Source organism: Mugil cephalus, chromosome 9 (genome assembly GCF_022458985.1).
Source record: "Mugil cephalus isolate CIBA_MC_2020 chromosome 9, CIBA_Mcephalus_1.1, whole genome shotgun sequence".
In the NCBI taxonomy this organism is placed as follows: Eukaryota; Metazoa; Chordata; class Actinopteri; order Mugiliformes; family Mugilidae; genus Mugil; species Mugil cephalus.
In genome coordinates this window covers 6,069,694-6,085,973 of record NC_061778.1, presented here as the reverse complement: position 1 = coordinate 6,085,973, position 16,280 = coordinate 6,069,694, and the positions used below count along the sequence as shown (strand labels likewise).

Sequence of the window (16,280 nt, the reverse complement as noted above, 5' to 3'; positions counted from 1 at the left end):
CCCCGGCCTTAACGAGGAGGAAAACACAAATAATAATCAAAGACATTATTATTGTGGGGGTCCTCAGGGTAGATGAAAAACATGTTGACAACCACTGTTCTAAGTTTTAGTCTTCAAAAAAAAAACCCAAAACAACGAAAAAGAAAAATGAATTTGTTCAAAACGTGTGAGTAAAAGCCCTTGAGATAAATAGTTCCCAATGTAATGACAAGTTCTGTGATGATGGTTTATACAGCGCTTCTTATTCTTTAATTATATTTAATTCACAAATTGCAAAGCACTTATCAGCATGCATGACAAAAGCTGGCAGCATTCATTAATCAATACTCAAAACTCATACATGTGTTAATATTTGGTATCTATTATCATTATTAATACAACTTATCAACCATAATTAGAGTGCAGAAAGCGACATCCAATGTTTAACCAGAGGTACAAATGCTGAATGTGTATCTTCAACTAATTAAAACTAGCCTCCTAATTGCTTCTGTAATTAGAAAACACTGTATTTTCAAAAAAAAAAGGGGAAGAGAAAGAAAAAAAGAAACACTCTGCATTCATTCATGAAAATTAACAGCATTAATCACAGGGTTTGGTTGAACTCATGTCTGAAAGACAAACAAAAGACACAAAATGAAACAAACAAATCGACAAAAACAAATAATACTCTCCTAAAAACAAATGTATGATATTGGTAAGATTTCATTTCACTGTATAAAATAGGAGTGATAACAGTAATGACATTTCAGATTGGTCGACGGTATACCCAAAGCAAACAAGCCAGGAGAAGCGACATTTTTATCGAATCCATCGATAACAACACTAACAATGATAACAATAACTATAGTGGCAGAGTGACTGAGGCACTGGGGAATTGATGTTCAGATTCTACTATAGCACCAACCGGTAGGAACAGAAGACTTACACTATTTGGGATATAAAAAATATAACGTCTTGAATTATTCTGCAGACAAATTTGTTTTCTCCAAGGTGGAAGTAATTGAGGGATGTGCAATATAAAGGAAGGAAATCAGGATCATTAATCAGGAATTAAGGATCAGAATCAGTTACTACCTACAGTGCACCGTCAGATATCACGACAAAGTATTAAATATCGGACAAGCCACATGCATAAAAAAAAAATAAAAAAAATCGAAATAAAAATAAAAGCTTTCAATGCAGGGTTGGGACCACAATGTCTCCACTTTGAATGCACAGTATGTCTGGGGAAATCTGACTAGGAAAAGCAAATGAGAAACACTCTCTCCTCACTCATCTACTGCTGAGGTGTCCTTGAAACAGGAACAACCCTCCAGCTGCTCCAGTGGAGCTGCACAGTGGCCAAATACAGGAAAGCGTGACTGGGTGAACCAGACAGCTCCCCGGTGTGAATCTATACATATGTGAAGCAGGTTGTATCTGAGAAAGAGCAAGCAGGTTCAGCAAACCTCTCCTGCAGAAAGAAAGGTTAGAAAATTGCCCAGAAAGCTCCAACAGCGTATGTTAATGCTTGCTAGGCTCGTGGGGGAGATAAAGGGGTGATCCAAACATTGTTTATTGGGAACTGTGTGCAACATAAATCATGTAGCAAGAAAATGGAGGCAATAACTCACCTTTCACTTTGCTTTTTGTCCCAGCCACTGATAGCATGAGGGGGTAAAGCAAGGAGACAGCAAGTTAGATAGGTAGTATGTAGGTGTAACACTGAAAGCATGATGATTATTTTCTCTCTCCATGCTGACACACATACAAGATTAAATGCATTAAATGTGGGAGTGGGAGCACTGTACTGAGTATGAATTACCACATACATCATGACACGTCAGGTGTTAGAACTTAACATCGATACAAACTTAGCAGGGCACCAAGCAGACCAGTATCACATATTTATCAGTTTAGCTTAGTCAAATGTCAGTGAATGCACCATGTGAAAGACGGAAGTTATTGTAGAGATAAGAGTTTGTCCAGTTCTTCACCAAAACATCAGAGCAGATGTTTGTAGATGTGTTTTTTTTGTCCTTGATGTCAGTGAATGCACTGTGTGAAAGACTGAAGTTATTGTAGAGATGAGAGTTTGTCAGATTCTTCACCAAAACATCAGAGCATGTAGTGCGTAGCTACTGGTCCACAGAATGTGCAATAAACAAACAAACAAAAAAAAAATAAAAAATCTAACACATAAATTATGTTTTTGTAGATTATCTCACATTTTCTGTTCTGCTACGACCCAATGGCACTGCTCACTCTAGGTGTTAAAGCAGATTCATAAATAGAGCAGCAAAGAGTGCATGATTTTTTAATAGTTATAAGCAAATGTCATCCACGTTCATATGTTGAAATAAGACAGAATTGTAAATATTTTCTTTTTTCTTTACAACAGAATGCCTTTTAAGTTGGTATATTTTCCTTTTTTTCTTACGAAAGTACACCTTCACTACAGCATCTAATGGATGTAGGCAATGAAACACTAACTTTACCCATTTATCAAAACCAATTATTTATCATCATAATATGAACAAAAGAGGTTAGTGGGAAATCCCTGCAAATTATCAACGTAAACTATAATTCGGTTTTGGTGATTAATAAGGAATAATGGAATGGTCTGCATTTTTTTTAAATGCCAGTCAAATAAGTAATCTAGATATTCATTGATCCTCTGCACTTTATTACTCATCAAGTGCAAGGGGATGGATGCTGTCCCGTGGTCTATCTGCTGTATAATAATCATGCACCTCAGGACCGGAAGACTAAGCAAAACCTACGGAGACTAATATTAATGCATATAGGATATCATCATTAATTCATGACCTTGTTGTAAGTTCCAGGTGTATCACTTAGAAGTTGCTTGTGTACTCCTTTGGAAGTTATTATTTCTCTGCTTCTAGTCCCTGATGTGTAGGTGTTTGTATATGATTTTACACAAAATGTCACCAAATACACTAGTGCCTGTCTCAACATGACAAAAAAAGATTTTTTGAAGTAAAACTTGGTGGTATTTTAATGGTTATAATTTGTTGGTAACTCACTGTGCACTCAGGGAGATATACAAATTATGGTTGTGCAACCAAATTATGCATCCGCTTCTAATACTTCTAATTTGCATGTCCATCTTTCCCCCTGACGATCCTTTTCACCAAAAGCCCCAGTGGCTTCAGCTGGAATCTGTGTGGCCCTTGCCTGCTTAGGTCAACGGAGCTTGCCAGTGGATCTCCCAGCTGTTTTAATAGGTATAATAGGTAACAGGTAAATATACAGGACACCCCAGTCATGAAAACTACAGGTTTTTGGTTCTGAGCAGAAACACTTGGGAATGTCTTGAATAATGAAACATTTCCTGAAATTACAAGTAGTAAACAACCATCTGAGTAGCACATGTTATACATGTGGTATAGTATAGGTCAACAAAAAAAAAATCTATAGGGTTCAATTTGAAGTTCAAATCAATCTGCTGCATTTCACCACAAAAGAACCAAGTGAAACCAAGTCCTTGCTATTCTGAGATGTCAATCTTAACACAGTTCAACCAGCTGAATTTCATTTGTCCAAACCTGTCTCAAGTTACGATCCATTTGCATTTTCATTCTAGAGTGAAGTTTATATGTGAGCATCTATCATCATGGAAGACAAAAATACAGCTGAAGTTGTATATTAACAGTCTAAAATATGCATTTTCTTTGCAACGTGTGCCCCCACTTTTGAAAACCTATAGGATTACAGTTTCATGGGTAATTATCTTAAATGTTTCTCTTTCTTGGATCAAGAACACTTATTATCACTACGTAATGTGTCATAAAGGATCATGAGCTCACATAATACAAAGTCATGCTCTAAAATCGTTGATCACAACAAAATCAGTAAATTGTTTTCAGTTTGGTGTTAATCGGTGTGACTGCCTGCAAATGACTCTTCTCAATAACGTTCAACTTTAACCTTCAGTGCAAATTACACGCTACTCAATTCAACACGGCAGATTGGTAAACAACTTCCTTTCATCATCACCCAAGAGACAAGCACTTTTTTTCTACTCCAGTTGTTATGTAAAGGAAAGTCTTTTAGGTAGAGATGCTTAGTTTTGTTTAATGAGGACAAAACATTGTTACCAAACGCTTTAGACTAGAACAGATTAAAACTAGATTTGTTTGTGAGTCACAGATTTTGAGAAGGACTCGCTGTATAAACTTTAAAATCAGCCCTGAATGTTAATCAGGAGTAGAACAGTGTGCCAAACATAATACAAAGTGCCTTACACAGAAAATTCCCGGTCCCCCACAAACTTATATCTTGTACTGGTACAATATTAGATGTTAGATGTTATACTGGTACAGAGCAATGGTTTTGCAATGTGTGAAACCTTATAAAAGGTGCTGAAGTGTGTATACATTTTAAATCCAGACTGTTTGTCAGGATATTGTCACTGTACTCAAACTAATAGGGCAGCTTTGATTTAATGGGTAAATTAAAAATAAATCATCAACACATGAAGTCCATCCAAGTCCATTCTGCACTGAACTTTCACATTCAGATTTCCTTTGGTCAAACCATAGGACAGTGTAGGACAGGTAGGTTGTACCAACTCAACTTCACTGCTGTACCATTACAATTTAAGTCAACTAGTCGCTGATCACGTGACACCAATGACACGGACACCTCCGAGAAGACAGGTGAGGACCAAAATGGGTCATTGCAGCAAACTACCAGCAGTTCACAGAGTGTGTTGAAATACTTGACACTTGAAGATGGACCCCATTCCACTGTGACATGCAAAGTATGCAAGTCCTAAATACATCAGCTCATCAAATACATACTCTCAATAGCAGTCAGTTACTTAACAGAAAGAAGGAGACTGCACATCAACAATTTTTTAGCCCAGCTATATTATCTGTCTTACATCACGCTGTGAAGTACTATTAAATGCTACTGGCAGATTTATATAAGCTAAACATACCTACACAATATTGATCATGTGTTTATGTTCAGTTTGGTTGTGTTGTAGTAATTTCCATTTTTTGTCCTTGATGTCAGTGAATGCACCATGTGAGAGATGGACGTTATTGTAGAGATGAGAGCTTGTTAGACTGATGGTGTTTATGTTGTTGCCGTGTGGCTTTCACCATATAAAAGGTGACTTAAATGAATCTGAAGTTGTTCAACCTCTAGTATGGGGAAGACCAAAGGGACAAAAACCCTTTGAAGGTGATACATGGCATCTTTTCTTGTGTGTTTACCGTGCACTCCTACAATGTGACTGTGCCGACAGGTTTATGTCTGCACAATATGACCATACGCACGGACAAATAAGGTCATGGAAACACAGCAGATTTATTGAGAAACCTTTTGAAGAATGCAAAATATTCATAGCAGACCTTACTGGCCCCTAATGATACATATTCAAAGGACACATCACCATCAACAGAAAAGACTAACCCTGGAGGATAACTCTCAGTTGGTCTTCGTGTAAGATCTTGCTGGTTAAAGTCTTTCAAGAATAAGGTTTAATTTAAAGCTAAAATCGGATTTCCCCAGGAACACAGAAGCATACTGAGCTAGAAAACTACACCATTTACACTATTATATTAATTTCAGGACCACACCAGCCAACCGTTAACTTAAAGTAGAATAATAGAATCAGAATCTACTATTAAAGGGTTATGTAAACCATTACGCAGGACAGACCTTTTCTTTAGCTTTTTTAAGAATAAAGAGTATACACAGTTATGTATTGCCAGCAATCACAACTGTCTTTTGTGATTCTGTGCCTCCCAACTGGAACTAGTCCATAAGATGAGAGCCAGGAACAGTCACCAGTCCATAATGGGGCCAACACACAGAGACAAAGAACAATTGACATTCATACCTACAGCCAATGAAGTATCACCAGGGAACCTTTCCAACCATCGTTCTTGTCCTTGAACTGTGGGAGGAAGCCAGGCAGGCACACAGAGGCACAACATGCAAACTCCACTCAGAAAGGAGCATAGGATTTTAGTCTGGCTTTAAGATGAATGGTGCTTTAGAAGAAAAGGCTACTGGGGAAGCAGGACAGAAGGTTTCCCTTTAAAATCTCCATCTAAATCTGCAGTGACTTGTGTTGAAAATGGCTGGAAAAAGCACTTTTTTAACTCATTGACAAGTAAGAGTTACTTACCACCCTTCCACCTCAGCTCTACAAATGTGCTGTGTGCAGACACATCCTGCCTATTATGGACAATGTCCAACACCTAACAGGCCACTGTTACTTTCCAACTGGATGTGCCAGTGACATTGTTCACAGAATGCGCACCTCATTTGATTCTCTTGTTGTCAAGGTTCATTTTTGGATTCTTATCAACTTTCTGCTGCTCAAAGTTGCATCTGTATTCAATATGCCCATCAGTGCTGTGTTATTCAGTGCTGGTATTTGATGCTTCTGGGCATCCATCCTAACAATAATGACACGTTTGCACAGGAGGCGAGTTGAGAAGCACGACTCTGTCTGCGTGTTGCATATTGGGTTATCATGCATGACACTTTTTTCTCTGCGGCCAACCTTCACAAGGCCAATTTTGCACATTTTTTTTTTTTTATTTCTTTTACAGTCATGCCAAATGTTCAATAAAAGTAGTGATCATTTTGCTCATCATGCCAATAGCTGAAGGTGGAGTAAAGCCCTGTGGGAAAAAAAGTACTATTTCTGACTTAAATTTAGGTCAGTGGTAGTCTGAAGTGTCCTGAAAGGACAAAATGTTTGTCTATAAAAATAGGTCTTTTCTGGGTGATCCTTGAACAAACCTCTATCTGATGAGAAAACTGAAGGAAATCACACAAGTAATGTATGCCATTCTACCGTCTAATGGAAAATGTATTGTTTTTGGCACTCATTAATCTTTCCCTAAGCCTCCAAGTCTGCACCTCTTTCTATTTTCCCCTTATGTGGAAGTTATTAATCTCCGAGTCCTTCTTAATTTAACAGTGTTGACAAAGTCAGGCACCATGATAAGAGTCTCCTTGCTGTGAACTGGAAATGTTTGCACGCACACGGCAGGCATATCAATATATTCCTTCTGAATAGTATAGCACTTTGACTTTCCTAAGAGGACTTTCACTGGAAATCAATAACCGAGCACATGGAAACATACTTTAATGCACTTATCACTTGGATAAATACATGAGGACTTTTATTAAATTCAACATCTATAGCAATTAGAAATATTGCCACCTACCCTTCATTCATATGACTAAATAACTAGAATAATTTACCGGCTTCATTGTGATATAATACATTAAACCTGGTTTTCACATACTTCACCAAGGCGTAATGAGAATGATTAGCTCTCTGAAAAACACAGTTGTAAGAAAATGAGAGAAAAAGAGGCTTAAGAGATGATACAGTGTAAACAAACGGATTATCAGTTTCGCACCTCTAATTTGTTATTAGCCTTTAAGAGTGTCATCTATCTATGACAGCTTGTATCAAAGAGCAATACCATTAATATGCACTGACTTTTCAATTTAAGCAGAATTATACATTGCTGTCTTAAATCACTCCTATCGTAGTATTATTATAAAGAACAATGCTCTTTATTAGTGATCCTGAGGCAGACTGGAGAGGCACCGCGCAGGGGGCAGATGCTAATTAACACCCCTGAACACGGTGTAGGTATACATTTTTTTTTTTTAAAGAGAGCGATCAGTGCTAAATGCTTGATAAATTCTGGATGACTTTAACTGATCATTAACTAACTAAAGGCAATAAAACGTTAGGCATTGCAGGAACTGTAGATGTTTTGCATTGCAGTAATGACCCTTTGCCCACCAACATTTTTTTTTAACATGTACAGGATTGTTAATTTGCTGCAGTTTAGCATACTGTAGATTTGTTTCATGGATCATTACTATGGCGTTCTGCTTCACTGCCTCGTCGGTGATATTTGAAATTGTATCTGTCCTTGTGACCTAAATAGGAAAATGGCGAAATAACAATGGTTCAGAAAATAACCCTTGAAATAACATGAGAGGTTGCTTTCAAGATAAAAGCGCGCTAACAAGACCCGAGGAAGTATCAAAGAGTGTTCATATGTATGCTGATATATCACAAACCGTGCCTAAAATAATCTTTCTTAATGATGGCCAAAGAAGGGCAATGCAAAACAAAATACAACCTATCTAATTTTACATAACAATTGCAGTGGAGACATGCGGAGAATACGTTGGGAGGGGGAAAAGGAATGAATGAAGAATAAACAAGGAATCTGCACCAGATGGATGAATCCAATATGTACCAGAATGGAACAGTAAAATGGATAATAGCATGTCAGTGACACTGAGATAAGAAAGCAATGCAAAAAGGAGAAACATAAGGTAGAGAGATGGGACTTGGGCCAGTTTACCCACCAGAGGCGTACATTTGGAGAAGTCAGCCTCCTCGTTAGCTGTATTTGCATAGAGTGTGACAGAATAAAGTGTTCATTTACCCGTCAGACTCATTTCTGAAGTGGGACGGCAGACTTGCAACAAAGCAGCAGCTACTGATCCCTGAGGTGATTACTTTAACCAACCCCCTCAGAGCTTTGTCTTCTGGAGCAGTGAAAGCTGCCCTTTGCCCCCCAGCTAGCCATCACCGGGGTCACTGCTCTCCCTCTGCTAGTGTCACACAACCAGCTCTCCTGGGACAATATAGCCATAAGTAACCCTTTGACAAGGAAGAACTTCATCATATTCAGCTCACAGCCGCACGCCCACAAATGGAACCACAGGGCCGTTTTAATAGCTGTTCTGGGAAGCTGTGCTTGTTGGTGGCCCTCAAACACCAGCGACAGGTGATTGAAATTTTGGGCTTCAAAGTGAATATTTTGACCAGCAGGCACTTCACAGTCAAGCAATATCCATTTTAGAATAACATAAAAGCCGGGATGTTTCGAGGGAAAGAGTTTAAATAGTCGACAGATAATCTCAATGGCTGTTAATATTCTGATGCTTTAATGCTTCACGTATTTAGAGCAGTGGTACAGGTTTAGGAGATGTTAAGAGGAAAGTTAAGATCTACTTTTTCAACTGAATTTTATATTGTTTTTAGTCTGGTTATTTATTGAATTTTATTTATTTTATCATTTTATATTTTTTTAGTCTGACTTTTACTGTATTTTCCTTTTTTAAAATTATTTTTATCTTTTTAATCTGTTTTTAAGTGAATATAATTTATTATATCATTTTATATTTCAGTCTGGCTTTTAACTAACTAACTTATTTTATTATTTTTACCTTTTTAGTGGCTTTTGATTGAATTTTATTTATTTTTATCCTTTAGATAATTACTAAACTATAATTTATTATTTATTATCTCTTTAGTGTTTCCTTAACTTCAAAATGGTGAGGTTGGGATCGTGTTTCCTAGTGTTTTTAAATCTGTATGTGTGTGTGTCTGTTTACATACATATGTGGGTGAAGGGGATAGCTCTTGTGTCTATTGTTTTGTTTTTATATAAAGCACTTTAGGCTGCATCTGCATGAAAACTGCTCTATAAATAAAGTTTGATTGACTGATAGCTGGATTAACATGGTATCTAAGGTTATGCGTCCCACAGCTGAGTGGTTAAAAATCTATGAGAGGATTTAACTTATAGCTGAACCCACCACAAAAAAAAAGGAGATGGATTAGAAGCTTCTGAGTGCACTCTATTGAACTTGTCACGGTGCTGCAAGTAAAGTTCAGCAGCCACACCGCACTGGTGCCTCGAGTTTTGTGAATAATTGAGGTTAGGCTGTAACTGTCAGTGCCTTCAGCTTTTTAACAGTGATACCAAATGAAATACCTGATTAAAAAAAGAGTGGTCCTTTAACTCCTCCATAAATAGCAGCACCTCCCACCAGAGCAGCACAAGCATGTTTTTCTTTCTCCGGGCTATGCATGCTCCTGCAGACCCCGTGCGCGTCTGCCGCTGGCCCAATAAAAATACTACAATTTAAACACACTTCGTGGACACGGTGAAAGGCAGCATTACAGGCGCACATACTGTGCCTCCTAAAGATGCCGCGAACCAATTCCTTCTTCAATTTTCTCATCTTGTCTCTACTGTGTTTCAATTGAAGCACTTCATGTAACAAAAGCCTGCGAGTGTCCCTCCAGTTAGAGGAACACAAGCAAGGGAAGGCGAGGCGGAGTAATTGAGAAAACTTGATTTCACACAGCTGTGTGAGGGTGTAGCCACTGTGCGCTGAATAAGATCTACTCATCTTTCCATGTCACACTGATATTGTAAAAGTAAATGCAACATACAATCCTGTTACGCAGTAATGGGGGGGATATCAGTAAAACCTTATCCACACCGAAATTGACACAGAATTGTATGCTTTTTTTTTTTTTTTTTTTTTTTTTGCCATCTTCTTTCATTTATTTCCTCGCATCCGAGCAGAGCCATTATAAAATGAGGACACACCAAGGTCATTTAACGCTCCTTTTTAACAGCAATACTTACTCTTTCGGTTTTACCGTATCACTATTTCGAAAAAAAAAAAAAATTAATTGCGATGCAAAATAGAGCTTAAGCAGCAACATTCATGCTAAATTCACCAGGCTAAAATAAAGTTATTAATCCCCCATTATGCAATGAGGCTTTTTAAACAGCAGCACCGCACTAGTTATCCCAGCAGGCATTAAAAAGTGCACTTTAAGTCTAACTGCCAGTATAAATGCCACCTTAAACCATGACGACTCATTGTCAAAGCAGGCGTTTATAATCCCGGCTAAGGTAGAAATCCTGCCCCTGTTTAATTGATGACCACGGTTTTGAAATATTAGTTTGTAAGCAGTCATTAATCACGCCGGCATGAACAGGAGTCATAGTTTTCAGACTGGAGACAGGCTGATCAAAATGAAGCTCGACGCTTGGCATTGGGCTGTGATGTTTATCACGCCGCTTTTAGTTTTGTTTTTCCTCTCCGCCGTTCTGTCCGTAGCTGCCTCAAACTTTAGCACGGCTCTTAAATCAAATCTTTGTTTTTGCTTCAGGCACAACCTTTTAAGATTTCAATGGCCCATTCGACACAAAATTGCCTCTGTGACACAGGTTGTAAGATGTTTTCCACGCGGCGACATAAAGGATTCAGACTTGCAAATGTGCATGAAATGACGCACGCTTATTTTTTGTCTAGTAGACGCACTTGCTGCCCTCTCCAGACACGCCAAAACACTTTGTTTAATTGCACGACCAATAACAAAACCCCTCACGATAAGGGAGAGGCAACCAAAAAAATACCTGCAGCTCCATTGACACTCAGCATTACCTTTCGGGTCGTTTATGGCTTGCATGGTATGTAGTTCAGGACGCAACGCAATGAGGTTATTCTTTACTACAAATCAAATTTCCTTTTGTAAGAGAAAATTGCTTGACATTATGTGGCTTCACCAATGCATTGCAGGAGCTCCGTGCATGCAGATGAGGGCCCCTGCTTAAGGCAATCTAAAACTCAAACCTCCTAAGTCTTTATCTGCCAACCCCCAGGATAATGGAAGGCAAACACATCAGTACTTTCCTTTGGTTCCAGTCTAACATAATGGTGGCACTGTCAAACTCCATATCTTCACATAGAACACAGGGGACGCGGGTAATTACAAACCCCAACTCTACAATCGATGTGGAACAATAATGTTGGTAATGGGGATTATCACCAGTTGAAATGAGATACACCTACACGTTTTGCTGACATCTCCACATTTGATTCGATAAAATGATAATATTCCATACAGTTCTGGATAGGCTTGTTCCCTCAACACTAAGTGCCTACTTTAAACCTGATTTACACCATATATTTGGGGTGCACAGGAAGTGCAAGTTAATGTGGTCTGGAATAGGCTCTAAGATTGCAGTATGATGTTTGCTTTATTTGCTGGACGGCTGCAAGAACAAAGACTTAATGTAAAAATGACACCGTGGTTTCAACAATATTTTCCACGGGGGACTATGTAAATTCAAAATCGGACCTAATGCTCGGGAGCGGCATCTTAAAAGAGATTCGACGAGCAGCGGGAGGGAGCGACGTGAATACATTTTGTACTTTAATGAATTATATCACCGGTTTTTGCGTCAAGAATAAAAAAAATAAAAAATTGGCTATTTATGGGAACTGCGTGGGATGATGTTAAATGCATAATTGACTGGGGGGTCAAGCTTCACTTTGACGAGCGAGACTTGTTACTTCTGCTTTCACCTTTCTTGTCTCAGAATAGGAAAAGCTGATAAAGGAGAAAAGATGAAGAGGAGGAGGTGATGTTCTCAAGGTTATTTCACGTCTGGGGAAAAAAAAAAGAGAGTGCAGAGTGGCGTCTGTGTCAGACCCTTCAAAAAAAATATAATTCATACAAATGCTCTGGATGGTGGCGTTTGATATGTAACTATATGTGAGATGCACACGCCGTCTTGTTGTATCAGTCCCTTATCTTTCAAAACACACTCACAGTTGTGTTCCATGTCCCAATGATGGAATTCTTAAGAAGGTCAATCTCTGGAGAGCACTTCTAACCACAAAGATAATCCACTTTGATGAATATGTTCACATTGGCACAAGTGTCATCCTTAAAGCTGTCCACCTTGATAATGCAATAGACGCTTCATAAATCACCTGCAACGATTGTTGTTGGTTGTTTTTTTTTTTTCCATTAGCCAGAATTGAAAAGTTGTTGAGGAATGACAAGATGATGTGATGGAGATGTTACAATGAGGGGCACTTTGCACTCTTCAGTGGTTCAAGAACAAAATCTAACCCAACGTTACAGACAAATAGTGACTTTGTCATTTGCCATTGGATAAAATAATTTAACATATAATAAACTTATGACAGCAAAGGCATGAAAAGTGAACAGTGGCATTGTTTTTATTTTATTGAAAGTTGTATTGCTTTTAAGTATCGGGACCTCAAACTGTTGTTAATGAGAGTTTGAGTTTCCGACCCTACTCTGCCTTGTGTGCCATCTTTCCCAAAAGACTTTACTTTTGCAAGTGAGGCACTATACTGTAACAAGGTTACAGAGCTCTTTTATTAAAAATATAAATCCAGCTTTTCTGCTGCTAAATCTAAGGGTGCTTCTCAGTCACTGATGTTGGCTTGCCCTTGACCAAGGGAGTAATCCTGGCATCCCGATGTGAGCCTGCTTTTACACAGAAACTCTAGAAGAGCTACCTGGGAATTTCACCACCCTTATAATTGGAGCTTAAGTGCTGGGGTCCATTCATTCATCAGTAATGAGGCCTGTCTTTTGAGGGTTAACCTGGTTGGGCCCTACTCTAAATAACAACTTCCAAGTCCTCGCTGCTTCTTAAAATACCAACTATCTAGGGCATGAGTGACTCCACTTTGGGGATTTTAACGGAGTCATTTTCAAAGAGTACTTGGTCACCATGCTTCAAAGTTGCATTGATGCATGAAGGCCAGGCGTCATTCATTGCTACTACAGGGGGATAATCCGAGACTCTCCCAGAAATGGGCTAAGCGATGCAAGTGGTAACCTGTCCACTACAGATACCAGTACTATCGCCATACAGGCGCTCGAGGCAAGAGAGAAGCTGACCATTTGACCAGGAGCATTCTCTCTGCAAAGTGGAATCAAATCCCTGCATTTGCTTCAGTCAGAATTTCTTTCCTACTTTCTTTCTTTCTTTCTTTCTGCTGGGCTCTGTTTTCATGGACCAGCCACCACAGTAACAGAGCAATTAAACATGTCGCATCGCTGCTACATTTTCTCTATTTGTTTTCTGTCGTAGGGGTGGATATAAAACTCAAGCCGAGGGAAAATATTTATCAGACAACATCAATTTCTTATCTTTCCTCTGAGCACTCTGCTTGTGACTTCCAGTAGAACAAGTGTGCACAACAAACCAGCAGAGAGAGAAAGGCCGTGATGTAAGATATTTCAAAATAATTTGACAAATGGACATCTTCTGTCAAATACCTAATTCATTTTTAACTAATTTTTCTTTCCATTGCATTCATTGCTCAGTTCTTTACCAGCAGATGCCATTTAAATCTGATAGACCTCATTTCCAATTTTTAAAATGAACTTCGGATAAAACATAATGTAAGGACACGCGTGTTTGATGTTTAAATGGATTCATTATTTGACATGAGAGGTGAAGTCTGTTCTTGGAAAGTTTAAATTTCACAAATCTAGTGGCCAGCATTGTACTGGAATGACTGAACAGGATTTTTGTGTTAAGGGAAAAAAATCTACATCTAGTGACAAGGAAAGAGTATTTGCTTTTTATGTCCTAGAACAATACTTTTTAGTTGTCGTGTGTGAATGCAGGCAACGATTCGTAAATCTGAATAAACTAATCCCTCATCTCAGGAGAGATGAACTCATACAACTGAAACTGTATTTGTATACTGTAAAAAAAGGTCAAGTTACCATAAAGTCTGTTCCATGAATAGTTGAGAAAACTACAATTTTGCTCCCTTTTTTTTTTTGGTAGTGAAACAGATTTGGCAGCAGACATTTGGCAAGGAGGGCATCTTCATCATTTGCCTCATCTTGTGTCTGCTTGCAGTCCCTTTGCAGAGCCTTCAATAGCTGCTGCTGGAAGAAATTAAGAGGCAGGTTGGATCCATAACACCTATTAGCTAGTCTCGTCTGGCTGCAACAAGGTTCAGGTGCAGCTGGACCAGCAGCTGGCCAGAAGACTCAGGAAGAAGAAACAGAAAGAGAAATAGGGTCCATGGTGGTTGGGTTCTTTTCGCCTGAGCAACACAACATAAAAGGAATAAATCTCACAGATTTCGTGTGTTACCTCCGGAAGCACGTTATACATTTTAAGAAGTAAAAATAAATAGTAGGTGATATGCCTTTAATCTTGCAACAAAAGATGTTTGCAATGCTTAATAGACTGACTTATGCGTCAGCAAAATGTACAGGCCGCCGTTAAACTTACATTTGCTGCTTTTTTTCCTCACACCGTGTTTTTGACACTTCGTGTGTAATGATGGTTTCTTTTAGAAAGAAGGCAAATGTGGACATTTTTTGAAATGTCTCTCCTATCAATGCCAGAACTGAAAGTGCTACTGTTAAAAAAAATTTAAAAAAGGAAAACCAAAACCAAAACCTGCCATTAACCATTAAAATATTGTTATGAATGCGCGTTCAAAGCTGGAGCAAGTTCATATTTGTTACACCAGTGTTGAGCTTTATATATACCACATTTTTTTTTTTTTTTTTTAATTTTGTGTTTAGGCTTAGATTTCATTGCATTGTTGTAGTTTGATGCCATTTAATTTCAAAGGAAAAACAGTGGTTCATTTGCCAATATTGGTGTCAAATGACAAACCTTTTTCAACAGCTTTCAGGCCTCAAGACCTGATTCCTTGATTGTTCATTATTAGTGATGGCTGACGCCTGGATTGATTGCTAACCTATATCTGTAGGTGTCTGAGCAGACGCTCCTCCTTTGGTTTGGCTTCGTTGAGTTCAGTTTGGTTTGGTTCAGCTTTGGTTTATCTTAAAACCAACATAAAAAGAGTCATTTCTCCATATTTGGTCATCCCAGAAAGTATCTGCAAAAGAGTCCTCCACAATGAAATATGTTATGAAAACCCCTCTTCGTTAAATGTTTCTCATCTCGACTTTTTTCTTAACTACAATCTGTCTTTTTTATTACTGATGCTAGTCATACAAATAACGATAATTGCTAAAACTAATACCTAGACCCATTAAGGCTGTGACAGTTGGCCGGTGTTGTTGAAAGTCAGCCTGGGATACATGAAATCATTCATTCGGTTTTAATCGAACTCATTATCACAATGTCTGAGAACTAATTACACCACGGCTCAGATGGTCAGTAGCTGTCACTGCTCTGCATCTCTAAATTCTGCATGTATTCTGTATTTCTTCGTGTTGCTAAAATGCCGCTGCTCAGCACCATCACAACAAATTAGCCTAATGAAACTAATAGCGTCATTCATGTCAATGCTTTCCAGCATTAGCTTAAGTAATGCAATTAACAGCTACTGGGGCCCCAGTCTAAAATCCATTAGTCATGGTTACAGTGCAACCATCTATTTTGATATTATTATAATTGAATAAAACTGCATAATACAGTATTTCCATAAGCTATTGGTTGATAACAGGTCTGTCAGTGTAGACGAAGCTGGGTGAAGGTACAACATGTACAGAAAGTTAGGAGAACTCGTCAACGTCAATTAAAACTGCACATTTTACATAATCAAATGAGTGTTACTGCAACGTAGTGGTGTGAAAATATGGGTTTGTGTTGGGACACCTTGGCTGTATAGTTGTTTTGTGTTCAGATTTGGACATG

The 16,280-nt window shown here is 38.4% G+C and overlaps 1 protein-coding gene across 3 annotated transcripts in view; it reads right to left on the bottom strand.

The window, feature by feature from the left end:
• cadm2b (cell adhesion molecule 2b) overlaps nucleotides 1–16,280 on the bottom strand; it is a 141,381-nt gene that overhangs the window by 46,401 nt on the left and 78,700 nt on the right. For 2 of the 3 annotated variants that reach the window (XM_047594930.1, XM_047594932.1), the window contains exon 2: nucleotides 1,614–1,640. The exons of the other annotated variant lie outside the window; for it this stretch is intronic. In XM_047594930.1, the coding sequence (XP_047450886.1) occupies nucleotides 1,614–1,640 (27 nt within the window). The remainder of the gene's footprint in view (nucleotides 1–1,613; nucleotides 1,641–16,280) is intronic. 3 annotated transcript variants of the gene reach the window in all.